Source organism: Oncorhynchus nerka, linkage group LG23 (assembly GCF_034236695.1).
Source record: "Oncorhynchus nerka isolate Pitt River linkage group LG23, Oner_Uvic_2.0, whole genome shotgun sequence".
In the NCBI taxonomy this organism is placed as follows: domain Eukaryota; kingdom Metazoa; phylum Chordata; class Actinopteri; order Salmoniformes; family Salmonidae; genus Oncorhynchus; species Oncorhynchus nerka.
Genome location: NC_088418.1, coordinates 20,329,835 through 20,353,188, shown reverse-complemented (window position 1 = coordinate 20,353,188; position 23,354 = coordinate 20,329,835). Strand labels below are relative to the sequence as shown.

Sequence of the window (23,354 nt, the reverse complement as noted above, 5' to 3'; positions counted from 1 at the left end):
AGTGACAAATCCTTTACCCCTGCATCATCTAGTCAGAATATTTCAAGTCCTTTACCCCTGCATCATCTAGTCAGAATATTTCAAGTCCTTTACCCCTGCATCATCTAGTCAGAATATTTCAAATCCTTTACCCCTGCATCATCTAGTCAGAATATTTCAAGTCCTTTACCCCTGCATCATCTAGTCAGAATATTTCAAATCCTTTACCCCTGCATCATCTAGTCAGAATATTTCAAGTCCTTTACCCCTGCATCATCTAGTCAGAATATTTCAAATCCTTTACCCCTGCATCATCTAGTCAGAATATTTCAAGTCCTTTACCCCTGCATCATCTAGTCAGAATATTTCAAATCCTTTACCCCTGCATCATCTAGTCAGAATATTTCAAGTCCTTTACCCCTGCATCATCTAGTCAGAATATTTCAAGTCCTTTACCCCTGCATCATCTAGTCAGAATATTTCAAATCCTTTACCCCTGCATCATCTAGTCAGAATATTTCAAGTCCTTTCCACAGAAATGCTTTGTTTGGGAACTATGAATTTAAGATATTTTGTGTTACATTTTATTCAATTTTTTACCTTAGTTATTTAATAAATATTTTCTTAACTCTATTTCCTGAACTGCATTGTTGGTTAAGGGCTTGTAAGTAAGAATTTCACTGTAAGGTCTACCTGTTGTATTCGGCGCATGTGACAAATAAAATCTGATTTGATTTGAGAAAGGATGACTGAGGCATAGGATAAAGGCAGAGTGACTATGTCTGGCCTTGTTTTCGTAATTGTGCTTGTTTGTGTTCTTACTTAATGGAGACAGTGTCAGTGAATGAGTCTTGTTTCATTGCGTGAAGGCTATCTTGCTCTTATTGGAGCCAGACTGGATTCCCATTTCATAAAGATGACCTCGTCTGTTTACCATGAGATTCAACTTCCTCTTTATGTGCACACATACACATGCGTCTTGCGCAGCCACACATACACGTACACACACACAGAGGCACGCCGCACTCTCTCACACACACACACACACACACACACACACACACACAGTTGTATGACTGGCTGTAATACAGATGGATGCATTGGGCAGGAGATTTATATTAGTTTATATCTATTTGCATCACATATATTTGTATCACATATATTTGCATCATCAATACATTTGCATCAGATGTACCCAGGGCTAAAATCAATAGATCCATAGTTTCTACCCTCTTCAGGGTCCTAGATGTTCTGTCAGCTTCTGTAGAGCAAAGACAGTGGTAGTAAACTAACCTCCCCAGTGGTCGATGGCAGTATTGATTCTGTATGCAGAGAAAGAGAGGGAGGTGGAGGGGGGAGGTTGTTATTGATCGATGAGGTAATGCAAGGTGAATGATTCATGTCAGACTGGGAAAAGAGAGACACCAATCTCTGTCACCAGGGGATGGAGAGATGAGAGGGAGGAGAAAATGGGACAGAGGCGTGAGGAGAGAATTGGGTGGTATGGAAGTGAGGGGTATGGAAGTGAGGGGGAGAGATGTGGGGGTATGGAACTTGAGGGGGAGAGATGTGGGGGGTATGGAACATGAGGGAGGAGAGACGTGGGGGGTATGGAACTTGAGGGGTGCTGGATAGGAAAAGGAGATTGAAAATAGGTGTTATGAGTGTATTTGAGAGAGGAAAAGGAGAGATAGATAGAGGAGGATACTTACAGTATAACTGACATTCCACGGAGTGAGAGAGTGGGAGGGAGGTGAAAGGAAAATAGAGAAGTAAAGAGCGAACTAGAGGGGGAGGAGGGAGAGAGAAGGAGACTGAGAGAGATGAAGTGCGTGTGTAGCCTGTAATGAATTACATACAGTGCTCTGTACTGCCACATCATATAATGAAACTACTTCCTGTCTGTAAGAGGGCCAAAAATAGACTGGGAAGAACTTATTGAGAATTATAAACTGGGTGGTTCGAGCCCTGAATGCTGACTGGCTGAAAGCCGTGGTATATCAAACCGTATACCACTGGTATAACAAAACATGTATTTTTACTCTTCTAATTACGCTGGTAACCAGTTTATAATAGCAGTAAGGCACCTTGGGGGTTTGTGGTATATGTCCAATATACCACGATTAAGGGTGTTGCATCGTGACTAAGAACAGCCCTTATATGGTATATTGGCCATATACCACACCCCCTCGGGCCTTGTTGCTTAAATAGAGCACTGTGTCATTAACATGTAAAATGATGTACTTTACCACCAGGGAGGGTATTTTTTCTCCCTGTCATCTTTTCTTTGACTTCCTCTCTCATGCACTCTCTTTCTGCTAAAGCCTCTCTTATTCTGTCTCTCTTTCACTCTCCCACCATCTGCTTTGGTATTTCTTTATTACACCAGAGAGTTATTTCTCCTTCTTTCTCTCGTGTCCTCTCTCCCACCTCTTCCATATCTCTGTCTTTCTATCTCTCTCTCTCTTTCACCTCCACTCTGTCAGTTTGTCTGAGTTTGTCTGGTGTGTCTCTATCTACGCAGGGTACAGAGAGGGGTTTCTATGGAAACGGGGCCGAGACAACGGTCAGTTCCTCAGTCGGAAATTCATCCTGTCGGAACGAGAGGGGGCGCTCAAGTACTTCAGCAAGCAGGAGGTAAGGCTGGAGTCAACACGAATGCTCTCGCACATGAATACAAGCATGTTGCTAGGAAATGTCATCTCCAGCTAACTTTATGCTACTAGCTTTCAAGTTAACCACCTGAAGTTAACCATCTGAAGTTAAACATGAGTACTTGTATAGCAGGCTATGTACAGTATACAGGTATGTGTCTACAAGGAAACGCAAACAAATGCCTCAAAAGACGTCATGTTTGTGTTTACTGTAAACATACAGTATGTGTTATTCTAACAAGTTATATGTATAATGATTAAGAAGGGTGGGGTTAAATGTGGAAGACACATTTCGAAAGCATTCAGTTGTGCAACTGACTAGGTATTCCCCCCCCCCCCCCCGTATTTCTGTACTGTATAGTTTGTGTATCTCCCCCAGGCGCGGGACCCCAAGGCGGTGATGAAGATTGAAACTCTCAACGCTACGTTCCAGCCGGCTAAGATAGGCAACCCCTACGGCCTGCAGATCACCTACCTTAGAGACAACAGCACCAGGAACATCTTTGTGTACCACAGCGACTCTAAGGTGACACATATGGTTGACTGTGACAAAAGGGACTATGGGCAATATTTATGTAGCCTGGTCCAAGATCTGTTTATGCCGGTATAGCCAATGGTTTGGTGTAAATGCACTGAATTGTTAGAGATATTATGCATTATGCATCAACATTTCAATGGTACACCCAATCTGCTGCTGTTCCTCATGTCATGGAACGCTGATTTAGTCTATCCAACTAAATCTGATTGTACTATTTCAGTGTCTAGGTCTCTAATGGAGATGGGCTGTTCTGGATAACTGAGTGAGAGTGGAAATGAAAATGTCTGTTTAATCAGTAGACATCAGTCTTCACTGTGACATGTAGTTTTACTCGTAATCCTGCCATGTAATCTGAGAAATGTGGAAGTGTTTAGAGAAATGTGGAGGGAGTTGTTTACACAAAGGGCTGGCTGGCTGGCTTGCTAGCAGGCACATAGGCTGTTTTTCTCTGAGGGTTTACTGCTTAGCACACCAGATGATCATCTCTCTCAGTCGTGAGTCAGCGTTCTCTGTGGTCGTCACATGTTACCACAGTCACAAAGTCATAGACCCTGCCTATTTGTACAATTTCTCTTCTCAGATTTTAAACCTGACCCTAACCTTAAACCCAACCCTAACCACACTGCTAACCAAATGCCTAACTCTAACCTGAAATGAAAACCAAAAAAGCTCATGTATGTTTTCATGAATTTTAACGATATAGACAATTTTGTGACTTTCATTCTCTGTGGGATGAAAGCCACAGAGCGTACAGCCCCATCTGTTGGTCAACAGACACAATAGCAGGCTTGAATAGAACAGCAATAGTAAAGCTGCCATGTCATGGTATTATCATAGCTGGGGGAAGTAGTTTGGGGTTGGAGGTGCTGAATTTTTTTTTCAGCAAATACAGGACTAGTAAAAGGCCCAATGCACTACTTTTGTGAAAAAATGTGTTTACCAGAATTTGTAACTTGAGTACGTTTTCCAGTTTCCAGTTACTTTGCAAATGCAAGTTATTTCTATGTGAACTGAAATAGTCTTTTCATTCCTTTTACATTTTAGTAGATGTTTTTATCCAGAGCAACTTACATTGTGAATACATTTTCGTACTGGTCCTCTGTGGGAATCGAACCCATAACCCTGGTGCTGCAAGTGATATGCTCTACCAACTGACCCACATGAGTCTCAGTGTACTCAGTTACTGTATTGTGCATAGTTTTTCTTCATGGTGATGGAAAGTCTACAGGTAGAAACCTAGATGATCAGCCTATGTACAATACAGTCATGTATATTGATATTTAGTGGCTTGTAAGGACGGTAAATTAATAGGGCAAAAAAAATGCCTTTTTTTCTGGTTTTTGATATTCAAATTGATGTGGATGTTTTGGGTCTTTGCCCATAACTTTTCACCTTTTGATGTAAATGTTTGAGGACATGGTTTTGTTCTTTCTGGATTCCAGTCGACTCTTGCAGGATTCAATAGTTGGAATTGTAAGATACTGTTCTTAATTAATACAGCTACTTTTTCTGCCAAAGTGGAGATGCTGAAAACATTTTTCCCCCACGTTACAAATATCTATTGGTCTGCAAATACAGGACTAGTAAAGGCCCAGTGCACTACTTTTGTGAGAGAGAAAAAAAATGTATCCAACAATAATATTTATTTGTACTAATATATATTTTCTAATTCTGATTTCTTTAGGGGGTGCTGCAGCACCCTCAGCACCTCTACTTCCCGTGGCTATGGATATAATAGCTTAATCATGTCTCCTATGTTCTATACTGTATCAGGTTTATTTTATTCTATGTAGGAATGACTCTGAATAAGACATGTATCTGACTAGGATGCTCTTGTGTCTTTATTTTGGCAGGAAATGGTGGACTGGTTCAACGCTATCAGAGCTGCCAGGTTTCATTACCTTCAGGTGGCCTTCCCTGGAGCCAGTGACGAGGAGGTGAGGCCACAACACATGCAGTACTTTGAAATGACAGTGATGGGTTCGGATTTCTGAACTTTGAATATTATTAATCATTAGTTATGCTAGAGACATGAGGGGTGACATAGTCTAGAGTCTACACCAGAAGTTAATGGGTATCTGTAGGAGGAATGTATATGATCAATGCAATTAGGTCAGGTCACATTAAGGGAGAAGGAACAGTTTATTGCCAGTATCACTTAATTTCCTGCCTGGCAATAAAGATGCAATGTTTAGCGAGAAGGAGGAGACTCCACCCCACACTGGGGTATAAATACCACCACTGGTAGAACCATGTCTTTGTCTCTTCCGCTGTTCCATCCTTTGGGGTGAATAAACCTGGTTTAAGATTTCATAGTGTACGTCAAGTTCTTACACTGATGTTATAACCGAACAACCACCATTAAACACCAAATTAGACAATATTATATTGTTTTCTCTCTTGTCTTCTCCTTCAGCTGGTGCCCAAACTGACGCGTAGCTTCATGAAGGAGGGCTTCATGGAGAAAACAGGCCCAAAACACACAGAGGGCTTTAAGAAGAGGTGGTTCACCATGGATGACAGGAGACTCATGTACTTCAAAGATCCTCTGGTGAGGAGACAGCATCACACCCGACACTAAAATAACTGATTGATTCTGAATGAACCCTACTCCTCATAACTTTTGATTCTGCGGCATACTTTATTCTCTGATCTCTTTCTCTCTCTTTCTTCCCGCCTCTCTCCCCCTCCTCTCTCAGGATGCCTATGCGAGGGGAGAGGTTTTCATCGGCAGTAAGGAGAACAGCTACACCGTGCTCCCGGGCCTTCCCCCTTCCACTCAGGGCTACCACTGGAACCATGGCATCACCATAGTAACACCAGACAGGAAGTTCCTGTTTGCCTGCGAGACGGAGGCGGAGCAGAAAGACTGGATCACTGCTTTCCAGAGGGTTATCAACAGACCCATGAGACCACAGGAGTACGCAGGTTAGTCAGTAAGATGCATTATACAGGTGTACTCAAACGTATGCACCAGATTAGGTGTTCTCAAAAGTATGCGCTATGTTAGGTGTACTCTGGAGTATGCATTTATGCAGATGTTACATCTTTGCAGTAATGTTTGCAGGGTATGTACAACACCCAGTTTAACTAGTCAAGGTCTCACAAGCAGTTGCTAGGTTGAAGCCAATGTTTTTTGACCAGGCTGAAACAAAAGCCTGCACACCGGGTAACTCCCTAGCTCAAGGGTTGGTATTAATTAATTTAAGTATAGATTGTCAATGTGTTTTTAGAGGTACAAATGCCGTATCTTAATTTGCCCCTGCTTCTCACAGCAGGAAAAGAATCCTGCAGCAACAGGAAATTTGAATGGAAAAATGTTGTAGGGGTTGATACATTTTTCGTTAGGGCAAATCAAATCTGACATTTTAATGTTCCGATTACGAACTTTAGAAGCCTTTTTAAACCTTGAATACACTACAAGTTCTCATTTCATGCTTTGCACGAAAATTCCTGCAACAGCAGGAAGATCAAGTTAAGATACAGCACCTGTAGTCCAAAGCAATGTATTGTGTGATTACCTCTTTATATACAGTGTCTATATGCATCTCTATGTAATTATATCTCTATGTTGTGGTAACACTGACTGGTTTTCTGCTCTTCACCGTGCAGTGGAGGCCCACTTCAAACACAAGCCCTGAGACTGGAGCTCTAGAGCTGTCGGTCTACTGGACTAAGACCAGAACAGACAGGATTTCTCTACAGAGACCCCAGAATAAGTCTATGGGGTTCTAGTGTACCTTTACAGAGGGAGCAAGATGGTAGACATGGAAGAAATGCATCCGAGAGGAGAGAGGTATCAATAGAAAACACTTTCTTCTCCACCTCTCCTGACCTGATGCCCAAACCTGGGGTTGGAGGTCAGGGGGTTTGAGAGGAGAGAAAAGGACACAGAAACATCAACACCCCTGCTGCTGCTCTCCACATGGACCCTCCAAACTGCACCCCCTGCTCTAAGTGTTGTGATCAGCATCCCTTGTTGTAAACTAAGGAGTCATGTTCGCTGTGTTTGTTGAGAGCAGTACTGTCATTTTAATTATTGATTTGACACTTTTGATGCCAGTGGATTTATGCAATTTCTCAGAATGTTCTGCATAATCTGCACACATTTAACTTTCAAGGTGCTGACAACCTATGCTTCTGTACACGGTTAGGGTTTTACGCATCTCATGGCAGTTATTTATTTTAGAAATGCAAATGTAAATATTTTGAATCTCAGTGAATGCTGCTTCATGCAACAGGATTGTAAAATGTATTTAATATCATACTGTATACAGTACCATTCAAATGTTTGGACACACCTACTCATTCCAGTGTATTTCTTTATTTTTACTATTTTCTACATTGTAGAATAATAGTGAAGACATCAAAACTATGAAATAACTCATATGGAATCATGTTGTAACCAAAAAAGTGTTAAACAAATCAAAATATATTTTAGATTTTAGATTATTCAAACTAGCCACCCTTTGCCTTGATGACAGCTTTGCACACTCTTGGCATTCTCTCAACCAGCTTCATGAGGTAGTCACCTGGAATTCATTTCAATTAACAGGTGTGACTTGTTAATTTGTGGAATTTCTTTCCTTCTTAATGCGCTTGAGCCAATCAGTTGTGTTGTGTCATGGTAGGTGTGTGTATACAGAAGATAGCCCTATTTAAAAGGTCAAATCCATATTATGGCAAGAACAGCTCAAATAAGCAATGCGAAATTACAGTCCATCATTACTTTAAGACATGAAGGTCAGTCAATCTGGAAAACGTCAAGAACTTTGAAAGTTCTTGACAGTGTAGTTGCAAAAACCTTCAAGTGCTATGATGAAACTGGCTCTCATGAGGACCACCCCAGGAAATGAAGACCCAGAGTTACCTCTGCTGCAGAGGATAAGTTCATTAGAGTTAACAGCACCTCAGATTGCAGCCCAAATAAATGCCTCACAGAGTTCAAGTAACAGACACATCTCAACATCAACTGTTCAGAGGAGACTGTGAATCAGGCCTTCATGGTCGAAGTTGCTTCAAAGAAACCACTACTAAAGGACACCAATAAGAAAAATAGATTTGCTTGGGCCAAGAAACATGAGCAATGAACATTAGACCGGTGGAAATCTGTCCTTTGGTCTGATGAGTCCAAATTTGAGATTTTTGGTTCCAACCACTGTGTCTTTGTGAGACGCAGAATAGGTGAACGGATGATCTCCATGTGTGGTTCCCACCGTGAAGCATGAAGGAGGTGTGATGGTGTGGGGGTGCTTTGCTGTTGACACTGTCAGTGATTTATTTAGAATTCAAGGCACACTTAACCAGTATGGCTACCACAGCATTCTGCAACGATACGCCATCCCATCTGGTTTGTGCTTAGTGGGACTATCATTTGTTTTTCAATAGGACAATGACCCAAAACACACCTCCAGGCTGTGTAAGGGCTATTTTACCAATAAGGAGTGATTGAGTGCTGCATCAGATGACCTGGCCTCCACAATCACCAGACCTCAACCCAATTGAGATTGTTTGTGATGAATTGGACCGCAAAGTGAAGGAAAAGCAGCCAACAAGTGCTCAGTATATGTGGGAACTCCTTCAAGACTGTTGGAAAAGCATTCCAGGTGAAGCTGGTTGAGAGAATGCCAAGAGTGTGCAAAGCTGTCATCAAGGCAAAGGGTGGCTACTTTGAAGAATCTCAAATATAAAATTTATTTTGATTTTTTTTAACACTTTTTTTGGTTTCTACATGATTCCATATGTGTTATTTCTTAGTTCTACAATGTAGAAAATAGTCAAACAAAAAAAATTGTAATTAAACTTGAATAAGAAGGTGTGTCCAAAAGTTTGACTGGTAATGTATGTTTCATCTCCCCGAGCTGATTAAATTAATGTGTGTTTACCAATGCAAAACACTAGAGGGCACTATGGGTCATGTCATACATCACCACAACGTGCATCATCATTTTGCAGGTCTGCCAGTGAAATAAACTTGACAATCCTATTGACCTTTTCTTGTTTACTTTGTGTTAATATTATCAAATGAATAATGAAATAATCTGGAAGGAACAGTGTAATGATGCATTAGGTTGGTTTTCATCATAATGATAAGAGCTCCCTCTCTCTGAAGGGTATCTTTTTCTGTCACTTCTCTCTCTCTCTCTCTCTCTAGCACATGGGTTTACAAACTTTTTTTCTGCACAAATTTACACTAGAAAATGCAAGGAACCCCACAAGATGCACTCTCAAATTGTTTTATAATTTCAGCCAAAACGGGTCCCTGTTATTTGTGTACTACGCCATCAAATTGTGTACTAAGTAATCAATTTTGTGTGATTATGTTACAAGTTTGTTGTGCTTAAGATCCTGGAGTGCATCTTGAATGCTGTTTGTTGGTATTCACTCAATTGTAGGTCCCGCAGGCTGACCCATCACATAATAATGGCATGAAAAGTGTAAAAACAGTCCTTAGTTCCCACTCAAATATTGTATTCTGTACCCATTTGAAGAGAAGAAAAACATCTTAAATTGTCAATGTCAGGGTTTGGGAACCACCCCTCTAGTAGTTCAAAACCTCTTCTCTCACAAACTGTGTGTATGCGTGCCTGTGTTTGTTTGTGCAAGCCTGTGTTTGTTTGTGCGTGCATGTGTGTGTGTGTGTGTGTTCTCACAGTATGAATGTGTGCAGAATGGATATGGAGAGGGCACCCTCCAAAGCTGTGTGATTCTTTGTGCTGACTGATGAATGGACATGGACAGACACAGCTGTTCCTAGAAGCGGCAGTTGGAGAGCTCAGACAGCTGTTGGCGTTCCACCCAGGGAGAGTTCCATCCAGGGAGAGTTCCACCCAGGGAGAGTTCCACCCAGGGAGAGTTCCACCCAGGGAGAGTTCCATCCAGGGGGAGTTCCATCCAGGGGGAGTTCCATCCAGGGAGAGTTCCACCCAGGGAGAGTTCCACCCAGGGAGAGTTCCACCCAGGGAGAGTTCCACCCAGGGAGAGTTCCATCCAGGGAGAGTTCCACCCAGGGAGAGTTCCACCCAGGGAGAGTTCCACCCAGGGAGAGTTCCACCCAGGGAGAGTTCCATCCAGGGAGAGTTCCATCCCAGGGAGAGTTCCACCCAGGGAGAGTTCCATCCAGGGAGAGTTCCATCCAGGGAGAGTTCTAGTGTTAAGCTGGGTGCTGGATGGACACTCAGAGGGAAGTGGGAAATGCGGCTGAGCAGTTGTGAAGTGTGGAGAACCAATATTATTATAGATATGGACTGGCGTGTGCTGACTGCATGCACAAACTCCCGCTCAAGGAGCGTGATAACTGCTGTGCAGCTTACACATATGCAAACAGACCTTGTACTCAAGGGGTTGGTTGTTACAAAAAATGTCATTCATAGGTTATAACAGTGAGATCGTAATACATAGTTATAGTAACATAGTTCTGGTTAGATGTCCGGTGTGGCCCAGTTGGTAGAGCACGGAGCTTTCAACGCCAGTGTTGTGGGTTTGAGTCCCACAGGGGACCAGTATGAAAATGTATGGACCGAATACTGTAAGATGCTCTGGATAAGATTGTCTACAAAAGGAAAAGTGTGGTAGAGGGTTGATTCCTGCCAGTCTGTTGTGGCCAGGAAATGCTTCCATTAGCGCATGTCTCCATACAGTGCCTTCAGAAAGTATTCAGACCCCTTGACTTTTCCACATTTTGTTAAGTTACAGCCTTATTCTAAAATATATTAAATCATTTTTTCCCTCATCAATTTACACACAATACCCAACAAAGATAAAACAGGTTCCTGGAATTTTTTGCAACTGTATTAAAAATGTAAAAATTAAATATCACATTTACATAAATATTCGACCCTTTGTTCAAGCATCTTTGGCAGCAATTACAGCATTGAGTCTTCTTGGGTATGACGCTACAAGCTTGGCACACCTGTTTTTGGGGAGTTTATCCCATTCTTCTCTGCAGATCCTATTAAGCTCTGTCAGGTTGGATGGGGAGCGTCTGCATAGCTATTTTCAGGTCTCTCCGGAGATGTTAGATCGGGTTCAAGTCCGGGCTCTGGCTGGGCCACTCAAGGATATTTAGAGACTTGTCCCGAAGCCACTCCAGCGTTGTCTTGGCTGTGTGCTTAGGGTCATTGTCCTGTTGGAAGGTGAACCTTCGCCCCAGTCTGAGGTCCTGAGAGCTCTGGAGCAGGTTTTCATCAAGGATCACTCTGTACTTTGCTCCATTCATCTTTGCCTCGATCCTGACTAGTCTCCCAGTCCCTGCCTCTGAAAAAGATCCCCACAGCATGATACTGCCACCACCATGCTCCAACGTAGGGATGAGGCCAGGTTTCTTCCAGACATGACGCTTGGCATTCAGGCCAATCTTGGTTTATTCAGACTAGAGAATCGTGTTTCTCATTGTCTGAGAGTCTTTAGGTGCCTTTTGGCAAACTCATGGCAGGCTGTCATGTGCCTTTTACTGAGGAGTGGCTTCCGTCTGGCCACTCTACCATGAAGGCCTGATTGGTGGAGTGTTGCAGAGATGGTTGTCCTTCTGGAAGGTTCTCCCATCTCCACGGAGGAACTCTAGAGCTCTATCAGAGTAAACATCAGGTTCTTGGTCAACTCCCTGACCAAGGCTCTTTTCCCCCGATTGCTCAGTTTGGCCGGGCGGCCAGCTCAAGAAAGAGTCTTGGTGGTTCCAAACATATTCCATTTAAGAATGATGGAGGCCGCTGTGTTCTTGGGGACCTTCAATGGTGCAGAAATGTTTTTGTACCCTTCCCCAGATCTGTGCCTCCACACATACCTGTCTCGGCGCTCTACGGACAATTCCTTCAACCTCAGGGCTTGGTTTTTGCTCTGACATGCACTGTCAACTGTGGGACCTTATAGAGACAGGTGTGTGCCTTTCCAGATCATGTCCAATTAATTGAATTTACCACAGGTGGACTCCAATCAAGTTGTAGAAACATCTCAAGGATGAACAATGGAAATAGGATGCACCTGAGCTCAATTTTGAGTCTCATAGCAAAGGGTCTGAATACTTATATAAATAAGGTGTTTCTGTTTTTTATTTGTAATAAATGTGCAAAAATGTACCAACCTATTTTCGCTTTCTCATTATGGGGCATTTTGTGTAGATTGCTGGGGGGGGAATAATGTAATAGATTTCAGAAAAACACTAAAGTAACAAAATGTGTAAAAAGTCCAGGCGTCTGAATACTTTGCCGAAGGCCCTGTACGTACAGTATGTGCCTGTTCTGTGAAATATGTGCCTTTCCCGTGAACTTCCAGTAGATCGTAACACATTGACATGTAGGATCCACATGGCGGGAACTCCTCAAGGGATACCCCTCAGAATGGGGAGTGTGTGTGTGTGTTGGGGGGTCAGGATTAAGAGCTTCAGAGGGTCAGGCTCATGGAGCTGCAGCCCAATCGTCATAGTAACAGCTGGGACACGCTCCCACATGCTGCCTTCACTCTCTCTTTCCCTCTCTCTTTTTAACTTTCTTTTTCCCTCCCTCGCTCAATTTTCAAGACTGAGTAAATGAACATCGTCTTTATCTATTGGTAATACAGCAAACAATGGCATTCATATTTTATTCATATGAAATAGTATGCTGTAAAGGTACATGTACTGAACATATAAAGAGGATATATGGTATGAGTGAGTTGGCAGATTTTTGGTCAGGCATAGAGACGGGCTATCCCTCTGTCTGCAAGATAGGGACTAGATGCTTTCTCAAGGACTGGCGCCAAGGCAACGTGCTATGGTTGACCTCAGTCACCGCAGTGAGGTTTCACGGTCGCTCTGTTTCTGGCATTGTGACACGCTACAGACCACTCCAGACCACTCAAAGGCAAAGGGTCAGAGGGCGCTATTGTTCGTTGAAATGAGAGATGTACAGTATCTCTGGGAACGTCAATGTCTTGGATCCTCCTTAGACTTTCTACAGTATTTATGTGTTTGTGGAAAATAGAATCTATTACTTAGATTGAACAATATAAATGGGAATCCGTTTCAATAACTGTTATTCATCCTTCTGTCATTGTTGCACTGCACAGGAACAACTTGCCAGTAGCATCCTGTTATGTTGAGACAGAGATGATCACATAGACAAGACTTGCGTCAGTAGAGGTGTTAGGTCTAATTGACTGTTATAAGTCTATTACACTGCTGCCCCAGTCTATTTCAATTTAGTCGGATGGCGTTTCATGTTGCTAAAGTCTAAAGGAGGGCTATGGCAAAGCTGTAGCACTAATCTAATAACAGTCCCTGGATAGACACACACACACACAAGGGATCCCTTTCACTGCTTCTAATGGGATGAAACACTTCTATCTGCTTTAACTTCTAACAGCTGTAATGGAAAATGAGAAAGACGTGAGAAACCTTATAAACGTTTCAAAATAATTAAGAAGACCAATTAAACAGAACTTAACTTGAGAGACTTGGAAGGAAATTACGCTGCTGTCTGACAGGTCTATACTGTAAGTGTGGATGGGTGTGCAGTGACGAAATTATGATTTTGTAGGTGATGGAACTGTACCCAAAATGTGTTGATTCTTCCATGCCAAGTCTTAGCAGAATTTGAACTACCTCTGTGTGTTTTTACACATCCATGAGTTGGAACTGCTTTCCCACCTATACAGTAGTAGTGTGTGGCTAACCACAGTGTCAGTAAGGTCTCCCGATGTATTCCTCCACCCTGGCTCCAGAACCGTGTTGCATCATGGGTAAGTCAATGTTGGTTCTGTCTGGCAACTTGTTGTCGTTGGCGACCCAGTGAGACTCACCAGGTCTTTTCACCATTCAGGAAGTAATTAAAAGTGGGTGGAACCCCAAATCACTAACCATCATATTTGTAGTGAAGCTCAAGGGAAGAAACGTGGGGCATTTAGAATAGCCTGAGAGTAGATATAGCAACCCATGAGCCAGGTACAGTATATCTGTCTAAATATCCTGGCTTTGGTTTGTGCAATAGCTATGTTGGTCTGTGTACAGTGTCCATATTCACGGGATGATCTCTCCATTCCAGTGAGGAAATTGATGGTGGAAATTCATGCGTCATTTGTATAATCAAACTCCTGTTATTATACAATGACGCCTGATTATTTCTGTCAATAACTCTTAACAATCTGTCTCCATTCTCTATCCTCGTCTAGTTGAGTTTCTACAGAAACGTCTTGGCAAACAATAGGCAGAACAGTCTGAGATACAAAAATAGGCAGCTATAAATGAAAATGAGTTCTAACTAAAGAGCATTCTGCTCACAAGCCACCCACGTCCCATCTGTTCGGATCATCTTCCCTGTGGTTGTCTTCCCTGTGGTTGTCTTCCCTGTGGTTATGTCATCCCTGTGGTTAAGTCTTCCCTGTGGTTAATTAAGTCTTCCCTGTGGTTAAGTCTTCCCTGTGGTTAATTAAGTCTTCCCTGTGGTTAAGTCATCCCTGTGGTTAAGTCTTCCCTGTGGTTGTCATCCCTGTGGTTAAGTCTTCCCTGTGGTTAAGTCTTCCCTGTGGTTAAGTCTTCCCTGTGGTTGTCTTCCCTGTGGTCGTCTTCCCTGTGGTTAAGTCATCCCTGTGGTTAAGTCTTCCCTGTGGTTAAGTCTTCCCTGTGGTTAAGTCTTCCCTGTGGTTAAGTCATCCCTGTGGTTAAGTCTTCCCTGTGGTTAAGTCTTCCCTGTGGTTAAGTTTTCCTGTGGTTAAGTCTTCCCTGTGGTTAAATCTTCCCTGAGGTTAAGTCATCCCTGTGGTTAAGTCTTCCCTGTGGTTAAGTCTTCCCTGTGGTTAAGTTTTCCCAGTGGTTAAGTCATCCCTGTGGTTAAGTCTTCCCTGTGGTTAAGTCTTCCCTGTGGTTGTCATCCCTGTGGTTAAGTCATCCCTGTGGTTAAGTCTTCCCTGTGGTTAAGTCTTCCCTGTGGTTAATTAAGTATTCCCTGTGGTTAAGTCTTCCCTGTGGTTAAATCTTCCCTGTGGTTAAGTATTCCCTGTGGTTAAGTCTTCCCTGTGGTTAAATCTTCCCTGTGGTTAAGTCATCCCTGTGGTTAAGTCTTCCCTGTGGTTAAGTCTTCCCTGTGGTTAAGTTTTCCCAGTGGTTAAGTCATCCCTGTGGTTAAGTCTTCCCTGTGGTTAAGTCTTCCCTGTGGTTGTCATCCCTGTGGTTAAGTCATCCCTGTGGTTAAGTCATCCCTGTGGTTAAGTCTTCCCTGTGGTTAAGTCTTCCCTGTGGTTAAGTCTTCCCTGTGGTTAATTAAGTATTCCCTGTGGTTAAGTCTTCCCTGTGGTTAAATCTTCCCTGTGGTTAAGTATTCCCTGTGGTTAAGTCTTCCCTGTGGTTAAATCTTCCCTGTGGTTAAGTCTTCCCTGTGGTTAAATCTTCCCTGTGGTTAAGTCTTCCCTGTGGTTAAGTCTTCCCTGTGGTTAAGTTTTCCCAGTGGTTAAGTTTTCCCTGTGGTTAAGTCTTCCCTGTGGTTAAGTCATCCCTGTGGTTAAGTCTTCCCTGTGGTTAAGTTTTCCCAGTGGTTAAGTTTTCCCTGTGGTTAAGTCACCCCTGTGGTTAAGTCATCCCTGTGGTTAAGTCATCCCTGTGGTTAAGTCATCCCTGTGGTTAAGTCTTCCCTGTGGTTAAGTCTTCCCTGTGTTTGTCTTCCCTGTGGTTGTCATCCCTGTGGTTAAGTCATCCCTGTGGTTAAGTCATCCCTGTGGTTAAGTCATCCCTGTGGTTAAGTCTTCCCTGTGGTTAAGTCTTCCCTGTGGTTAAGTCATCCCTGTGGTTAAGTCTTCCCTGTGGTTAAGTCTTCCCTGTGGTTAAGTTTTCCTGTGGTTAAGTCATCCCTGTGGTTAAGTCTTCCCTGTGGTTAAGTCTTCCCTGTGTTTGTCTTCCCTGTGGTTGTCATCCCTGTGGTTAAGTCATCCCTGTGGTTAAGTCATCCCTGTGGTTAAGTCTTCCCTGTGGTTAAGTCTTCCCTGTAGTTAAGTCTTCCCTGTGGTTAAGTCATCCCTGTGGTTAAGTCTTCCCTGTGGTTATGTCATCCCTGTGGTTAAGTCTTCCCTGTGTTTGTCTTCCCTGTGGTTAAATCTTCCCTGTGTGTGTCATCCCTGTGGTTAAATCTTCCCTGTGGTTAAGTCTTCCCTGTGGTTAAGTCATCCCTGTGGTTAAGTCATCCCTGTGGTTATGTCTTCCCTGTGGTTAAGTCATCCCTGTGGTTAAGTCATCCCTGTGGTTATGTCTTCCCTGTGGTTAAGTCTTCCCTGTGTTTGTCTTCCCTGTGGTTAAGTCATCCCTGTGGTTAAGTCTTCCCTGTGGTTATGTCATCCCTGTGGTTAAGTCATCCCTGTGGTTATGTCATCCCTGTGGTTAAGTCTTCCCTGTGTTTGTCTTCCCTGTGGTTGTCATCGCTGTGGTTAAATCTTCCCTGTGTTTGTCATCCCTGTGGTTAAATCTTCCCTGTGTTTGTCTTCCCTGTGGTTGTCATCCCTGTGGTTGTCATCCCTGTGGTTAAATCTTCCCTGTGGTTAAGTCTTCCCTGTGGTTATGTCATCCCTGTGGTTAAGTCATCCCTGTGGTTATGTCATCCCTGTGGTTAAGTCATCCCTGTGGTTATGTCATCCCTGTGGTTAAGTCATCCCTGTGGTTATGTCATCCCTGTGGTTATGTCATCCCTGTGGTTAAGTCTTCCCTGTGGTTGTCATCGCTGTGGTTAAATCTTCCCTGTGTTTGTCATCCCTGTGGTTAAATCTTCCCTGTGGTTAAGTCTTCCCTGTGTTTGTCTTCCCTGTGGTTGTCTTCCCTGTGGTTGTCATCCCTGTGGTTAAATCTTCCCTGTGGTTAAGTCTTCCCTGTGGTTAAGTCATCCCTGTGGTTATGTCATCCCTGTGGTTAAGTCATCCCTGTGGTTAAGTCATCCCTGTGGTTATGTCATCCCTGTGGTTAAGTCATCCCATACTCTGTTGCTTGTTGGTGCCTTTGGTAATGATGGAGTTGTTGTTTATTGGTCCCATTAATGTAATTTTCTTTCCCCAGATAAAGGGAGAAATAGAAACCTTTAACAAAGTAATGGCTTATTTAAAATGCATTGCTTTCTGTCTGTGTCACACACACGCATGTGCACACACTCACACACTCACACTACCCACTCTCTGTAATTGCATGGCAAGCATCCAGTCTGTCTTCAAGAAATTTTTCCCAACTACTCAGAAATGTTTTGTTTATTTATCTGTCATTTGCAAAAATATTCATAATTGTCAGAAAAAGGTGTGTGGGCAAACGTATTTAATGGCTCGGCATGAGTTCTTACTCTGCAATTCAGTTATTTAATCATAAAGGTAAACATAAAACAGCATCCCACACTAAGCTTATCAAGCGTTTACAAGAGCCAGTTACAAGTCACTGGTTATCATAGGGCCAGCATACAAATACTCCAGTCGACATATCAAGTATAAATGTCAAATAATCAAAACCTGGAATGTCCATTAGGCAGTCTCTCCATGTTTTTTTGAGTTTCAGAAATACAAGCCTTCATCCACACAGAACTGCAGGGCTGGAATGAACATGTCTTCTTCAAATGTTGACAAGTGCAGCAGATGCACAGGGCTTAGCGGTCCATGCTACATGGTGAGTATGGCCGTTTCTGTCCTTAGTCCAGCTGTCCAGTCAATCACAACGTATGGTAGATCGTTTAACTTGTTTCCTTCAACCCTGAAATCTAGTAAACTCCATCCGTAGGAAAAAGAATTGAACACCTGTTGCCTTGAGTGAAATCCACGGCTTATTTTCAGACAAGGAATGGAACTGCACTGAAGTGATGTGAATAGGAAATGGAATTACAGTTAGTTTGAGAAATCTGTTAAATGCAATGGTCATTCCAAAATAAAACATTTTATTATAAAACATAAATACAAACATAATATTTTAAAGTTATAATAATTATTCAATCTGAGATGAAGAGTTGAACAAGAAAGGAACTGAAAAAGTAAATATAGAATTGGGTTAATTTGTGATGTGGTCCAAACAGAAGTGCGGTCCACGTTTTCCTCACGGAGGATTCATGCATGCTTGTGGGTAAAGACTCTGTCCATCGTGACAAAACCAGCAGGCACTTGGTCTTGGATAATGTCCAATCTTGAGCCTTGTGTCATGTCCTCACTAACACGGCACAAACAGAAGAATCCCACAGACTATGTGAAAGCCATGTCAGACTGGCACCATAGGCAGTCAGTGCTGAGTCTAAGGCCTGGTGAGTGTGGAATAGACAGTCTGCTCCCAGTTTGGGCTGTGGCTGTGGGGTGGAGGGATAGCTAGGCTGTTGATGAGCGGGCTGCCGTAGGGGTGGCGAGAGGAGTGGAAGTAGGGGTACGGATAGAGACCTGCGGGGTAGCTGGTGTAGGCACTGTAGTAGCTGGGGCTCTGGAGGTCTGCATAGTCACACTGGGGGCTGGGCAAGGAGGAGGAGGAAGAGGAGGCTGCAGAGGAGGGGCAGCTCCCGGAGTTGAGGGGGGTGTAGTCGGGGTGGGGTGGCGGGGTGGAGTGGGACTGCTGGCTGCTGTAGTGCCTGGGACTCAGCTGCTCCGTTTTGATCTGCGTTCTGTGGTGAAGGCTATCGCTGTTACTTGAGGACGAGGAGGAAGAAGGGGGTGCCGACCCCGCTCCCGGCCCTTTAGGACCCCAAGGCGAGGCATTGCTGTGGGAGTGGCCATAGGAGGAGCTTAGGGACCCAGAGGGGGGGTTGGGTCCTTGCCCCCCCTGCCCGTGGTTGGGAGGTGCATCGGCAGAGCCATGCCCGTTGAGTGGCAGGTACTGGTCAAACTCGTGGACGTCGAAGGCCTCCATGTTACTGATGACGTCAGTGCTCAGCTCTGAGATATCCACGTTGCTGAAGTCGATGTTCTGCCGACCACCGTCCAGGGGGTGCCGGCCCTCGTGTTTCACCCCCAGGTGCAGCTCTGTCTTGGGGGTGGTGGGGGGTGTGGGGGGTCCATGTGGTTGGCCTTTAAAAAAAGACAACAGATGCCTAAACATTAGTTACCATATGCAAACAAAAAGGGGAAACCTGCATACTGCACAACTAAAAGAGGGAGGGACAAGATCCTCTAGTGAGGACCAGATAAATACCATGCCCAGGTCACTTCCAAACTTTGGACTAACTGTTATTATTGAATATCAATTGATCGGGAATGCAAAAATGAATCGAATGGTGAAAGCCACTCACTTGTCCGCTCTAGATGATGTTGTCCATCCCCCATGGAGGTCGGTCTGGCCAGACCAGGTTCAGCCTTGTACATCTGGCCCGGGTGGAGGTGGGCCAGCTCAGCCCCGGAGTCCGAGTCACTCTGACCTGGCTTGGTGCTCTTCCTTCTCCGTGGTTGGTACTTGTAGTCAGGGTAGTCTTTCTTGTGTTGGACCCTCAGTCTCTCTGCCTCCTCCACAAATGGCCTCTTCTCGCTTTCAGAGAGCAGGCTGGAAATTGATGACAGTTTGGGTTGAGTTGTGGACTACTATAAGATGCACAGTGTTGGATGTCCTAATGAATATCATGTAAATGGCATGTAGAATTAGGGTAATCATGATGAAAAGGCAATGTTGTGCCGTACGTTTTAGGAAACATGACTAATAAAGTAATAATACGTATTTTTTAAACTTGTCAGCAATGAACATTGTGCACATCAATTTTAACTGCATATTTTTCTGCCACGTTCTATGCAGGCACATTATGCGCGCAGATGTGTATTATATCCCCCATTACATATATACATCTATACTGACCGCCATAGCTTCCCCAAGGTCTTGCTGAGTTCTGCGTTGTGGAGATGCGGGTACTGGTCCGCTAGTTTCCTTCGCGCCGCCTGCGCCCACACCATGAACGCGTTCATTGGCCGCTTCACATGGGGTTTGTTTTTCAGAGCTCGGTCTCCTCGTGTAGGCATCGGTACGAGCGACCAGTCGTATCCGTTCAGCACCTGAGTCACCGCGTCTCGGATGCACGCGGGAAACCGGTTATCCTCCTCGCCGGTGTCCAGTTTTGGGGTAATCCCGTCGCCGGGTGAGTGCCTGGGCGCCTGTCCATCGGAGCCGGTTGGAGAGGACGGGACGTCCGAATCCGAGTCGTCCTGCGACATCGAGCTGGCAGTTCCCGTTGGACTGCATGGATGGTTGTTGAACGACTTACTATTTTCCTCCGTCATGTTCAGCGCAAAATTGACGTGGTGTATCTAGTTACATGTAGGTTGCACCAAATGTGCATTTTACGCACGGAGCCTTAATTAAGTGACCAAAAATGTAAAATCCCAAACGCTCTTTGTGATGTTCGTTTTTATTTATTTACCTCTCACACTGTTGTACGTTTTTGTTGTTGGATATGATGTCTACAATGTCGTCTCAGTTTTATACTGACACTTTTTGTTCTGCCAAGATAATGTTGTTGGAATCGGGTTGGGTCCTCTCACGCCACGCCTCATATCTCATTGGTTTGGACATAGCTCCACTGGTTCCTCCCATTTTTAGGAAATATGAGCCAGTGATTTGATCATTTGTGTTACATCATTTCTAATGATTCGTTTATCTGTATAACCTATATTAAATGTATTATATCAGCCAGACGTTAAATATGATACTCTTAGCCATAATTATCCATGGTCAGAATTTCTGGTTTACATTCAGATACATTGACTGTGGAACCATATATGCAAGGCATGGACCTATGAACCTGCAACATCATAGCTGTCAAAAAGAAATACAGCGATTTGTTCACTCTTTTCAGAGCTGAATGTTTTCCTCCTCTTCAGTACACATGGCCGTATACTGGGGGGGTAGCTCATCCGGGTGTTGTAGTAGTACACGGGCTGGGCAGCATAGCAGGGACCCTGGGGCAGCCACAACAATAGGCAGGCCGTTTGCCCGTGCGCCTTGGAGGCTGTGCTGGTGTCCTGGTTGCTAGAGGAGGCCGTGGCTGCGCGGGAGTCCAGGCAGCAGGTCCTTAATCATCTGCGTGATCTCTGGAGTTTGACCATATTTGAACTTTTAGGAAATGTTCTGTTCAAGTCATTAAAATAACAAGAAAATAACGTTATTTTGAGAAGTTCCTTAAATATGCTGCGAATGATCCAAAGCCTAGCAACTAACCTGCACCATTCCCAGAACATTTTGGTAGGGTTGTTTGCAAAAGTACCATAGGACAACAACGCTCTCACCAAGCTGTAAGAAACATGGTTCTCAGAACGTTATGCACTAGCTGGGTATCTTTTGTTGGTGTCTTACATTTTCTTTTTCCAATCTGTTGTGTGGGATGTTTAAAACTAACAACTAGTCTATAGGCCTATTTGGAGGGCTGAAAGAAACAAACGGATAATTAGACTACATGTTGAAAATATTTTTTTATCTGACTGTAGGCTAGGAATTGGACTGCATTCATCATATAACATTTAGCTCCCACACATTTCTATAACCATCACAACACAAGTCCTAGGGCGCAATCCTCTGCCCAGGCGTTGCCGACACATACAGATCTTACAATGCCTTGATAGGTATTTTATGTAGGCCTATCAGCTAATCACATCATATGTTATAGCAATCTGGTGCCCGACTGCACAGTTGATGACATCGCACGCAACATTGGTTGATTCATGCAACATCTGAGCAGGGTAACACAACCAATGGTTGACGCATGCAACGTCTTAGCAGGGTAACACAACCAATGGTTGACGCATGCAACGTCTTAGCAGGGTAACACAACCAATGGTTGACGCATGCAACATCTGAGCAGGGTAACACAACCAATGGTTGACGCATGCAACGTCTTAGCAGTGGAACGCGACCATACACTTGCCAAATTGGCATCGTGTCAATGTCACGGGTGTGACAAGTTGCCTCATTACCCCAAGAAGAGCTCCTATTGGCTAATTGATGTTCCATATGATTTCAGGCGATTCCATAACATAACATCTGATTTGGATACAACAACAAGTAAGAGGATTTCAAATAAATGTTCAAAAATCCCCCCCCAGTCTGAAGGTATGGTGGAGCCCTGTTTACTGCCTGGCTCCTGCACGGTGCCACTTCCTGTGCCTGTTTTGGTTTGTTTGATTTTGTATAAGTAAACTGTGGAATGGAACATGTGATATGTATCCTACCTGAGCCATATGCCCTATAAAAAAATGGAAACTGTTGTTAAGTCTCTACTTCACTCTGCCTGCTCAACCCAGATCCAAAAGAACATGTCACTTTTGCACCATGTGACCACAGGTGTATAGAAGGCCCACCTGATTCCCTTTCCTTTCCAATCGAGGGTATGGGATACGGCTTGTTGGATGGGAAGATGATGGAAGTGGATGCTGAGTTGGAATTAAGCTGAGCGTTGAGCAAATTTGTTGAAAACAAATGTTTTGAAGGGACAACAGTAGCATCCTAAACTGGAACAAAAAGGAAATAGTCTAAAATTGGAGTGGAAGATACGCATGTAAATGATAATGAATTGTTTCTTGTTGGGATGTGTTTGAGTAAGGATGCGTATGTGGGGAAACCTGTTTGAGGTGTCAAATGGTGAAGAATGCGCTTGGAAAAGTAGAGTCTGTCAGTGACCAGGAGTGGTCTTATTTTGATCAATTGTATTTCTGAAGAGCAGAGGGAGATTGCTGTGAGACTCAAAAGATTCCGGACAACATACGTTTTGTGTTTGTGTTCGGAGTAAAGCAACCATCAAAGGAGTCATATCAGGATGTTTAGGTTGAATACCCGAAGATAATTCCTGGTGTGGTTGGTGCCTGGTGTTTGACCTGCTAGGTGAATGGAGGAAAGGAAGAAAGTCTGTCGTTCCTGTTGTTTTTGATAGAGAAAATACCTATTCATGTGAAGCTTGGTTATGTAAGATACGCCATAACAGCTTGGATCCCCAAACCACTGAAGTGTAAGAATTGTAAAGGATTTGGCCATGTTTCAAGTGTGTGCAGACGAAAAGAGTATACTGAAGAACGTTGTGTATAAGGACGACGGTGTAGACTATTTTTGTTGTTTAAAACTAGTGAAGATATGATGGTGAATACACCACAGCCTGTAGTAAATGTTTGCTGCCAGACAAAAGCTACACTGTGTTAAGGTGGATTTTGTTGTGTTCATTAGGACTCAAGGATTTTGAATCTGAAGACTTGCAAGGGGTACTGACGCCAGAAGACCTGCTCTCCCAGGTTCCCCTTGAGCATGTGTAGGGATCTGA

The 23,354-nt window shown here is 43.7% G+C and overlaps 2 protein-coding genes across 3 annotated transcripts in view; one reads left to right on the top strand and one right to left on the bottom strand.

The window, feature by feature from the left end:
* The window catches only part of LOC115106429 (arf-GAP with dual PH domain-containing protein 1), a 31,388-nt gene extending 22,227 nt beyond the window's left edge, over positions 1-9,161 (top strand). The window contains exons 5-10 of one of the 2 annotated variants that reach the window (XM_029629147.2): positions 2,504-2,616; positions 2,995-3,159; positions 5,025-5,108; positions 5,588-5,722; positions 5,871-6,099; positions 6,784-9,161. In XM_029629147.2, the coding sequence (XP_029485007.1) occupies positions 2,504-2,616; positions 2,995-3,159; positions 5,025-5,108; positions 5,588-5,722; positions 5,871-6,099; positions 6,784-6,812 (755 nt within the window). In that variant the 3' untranslated portion in view covers positions 6,813-9,161. The remainder of the gene's footprint in view (positions 1-2,503; positions 2,617-2,994; positions 3,160-5,024; positions 5,109-5,587; positions 5,723-5,870; positions 6,100-6,783) is intronic. The other variant, XM_029629148.2, reaches the window with a different exon arrangement.
* An 8,179-nt stretch (positions 9,162-17,340) lies between these two features.
* Positions 17,341-20,542, bottom strand: sox8a (SRY-box transcription factor 8a). Its single transcript, XM_029629146.2, has 3 exons — positions 19,913-20,542; positions 19,359-19,606; positions 17,341-19,137 (listed from the first exon to the last, which is right to left on the bottom strand). Exons 1-3 carry the CDS (start codon positions 20,329-20,331, stop codon positions 18,377-18,379), a joined length of 1,428 nt encoding a protein of 475 aa, XP_029485006.1. The 5' UTR covers positions 20,332-20,542; the 3' UTR covers positions 17,341-18,376.
* Between the last annotated feature and the right edge of the window lie 2,812 nt (positions 20,543-23,354).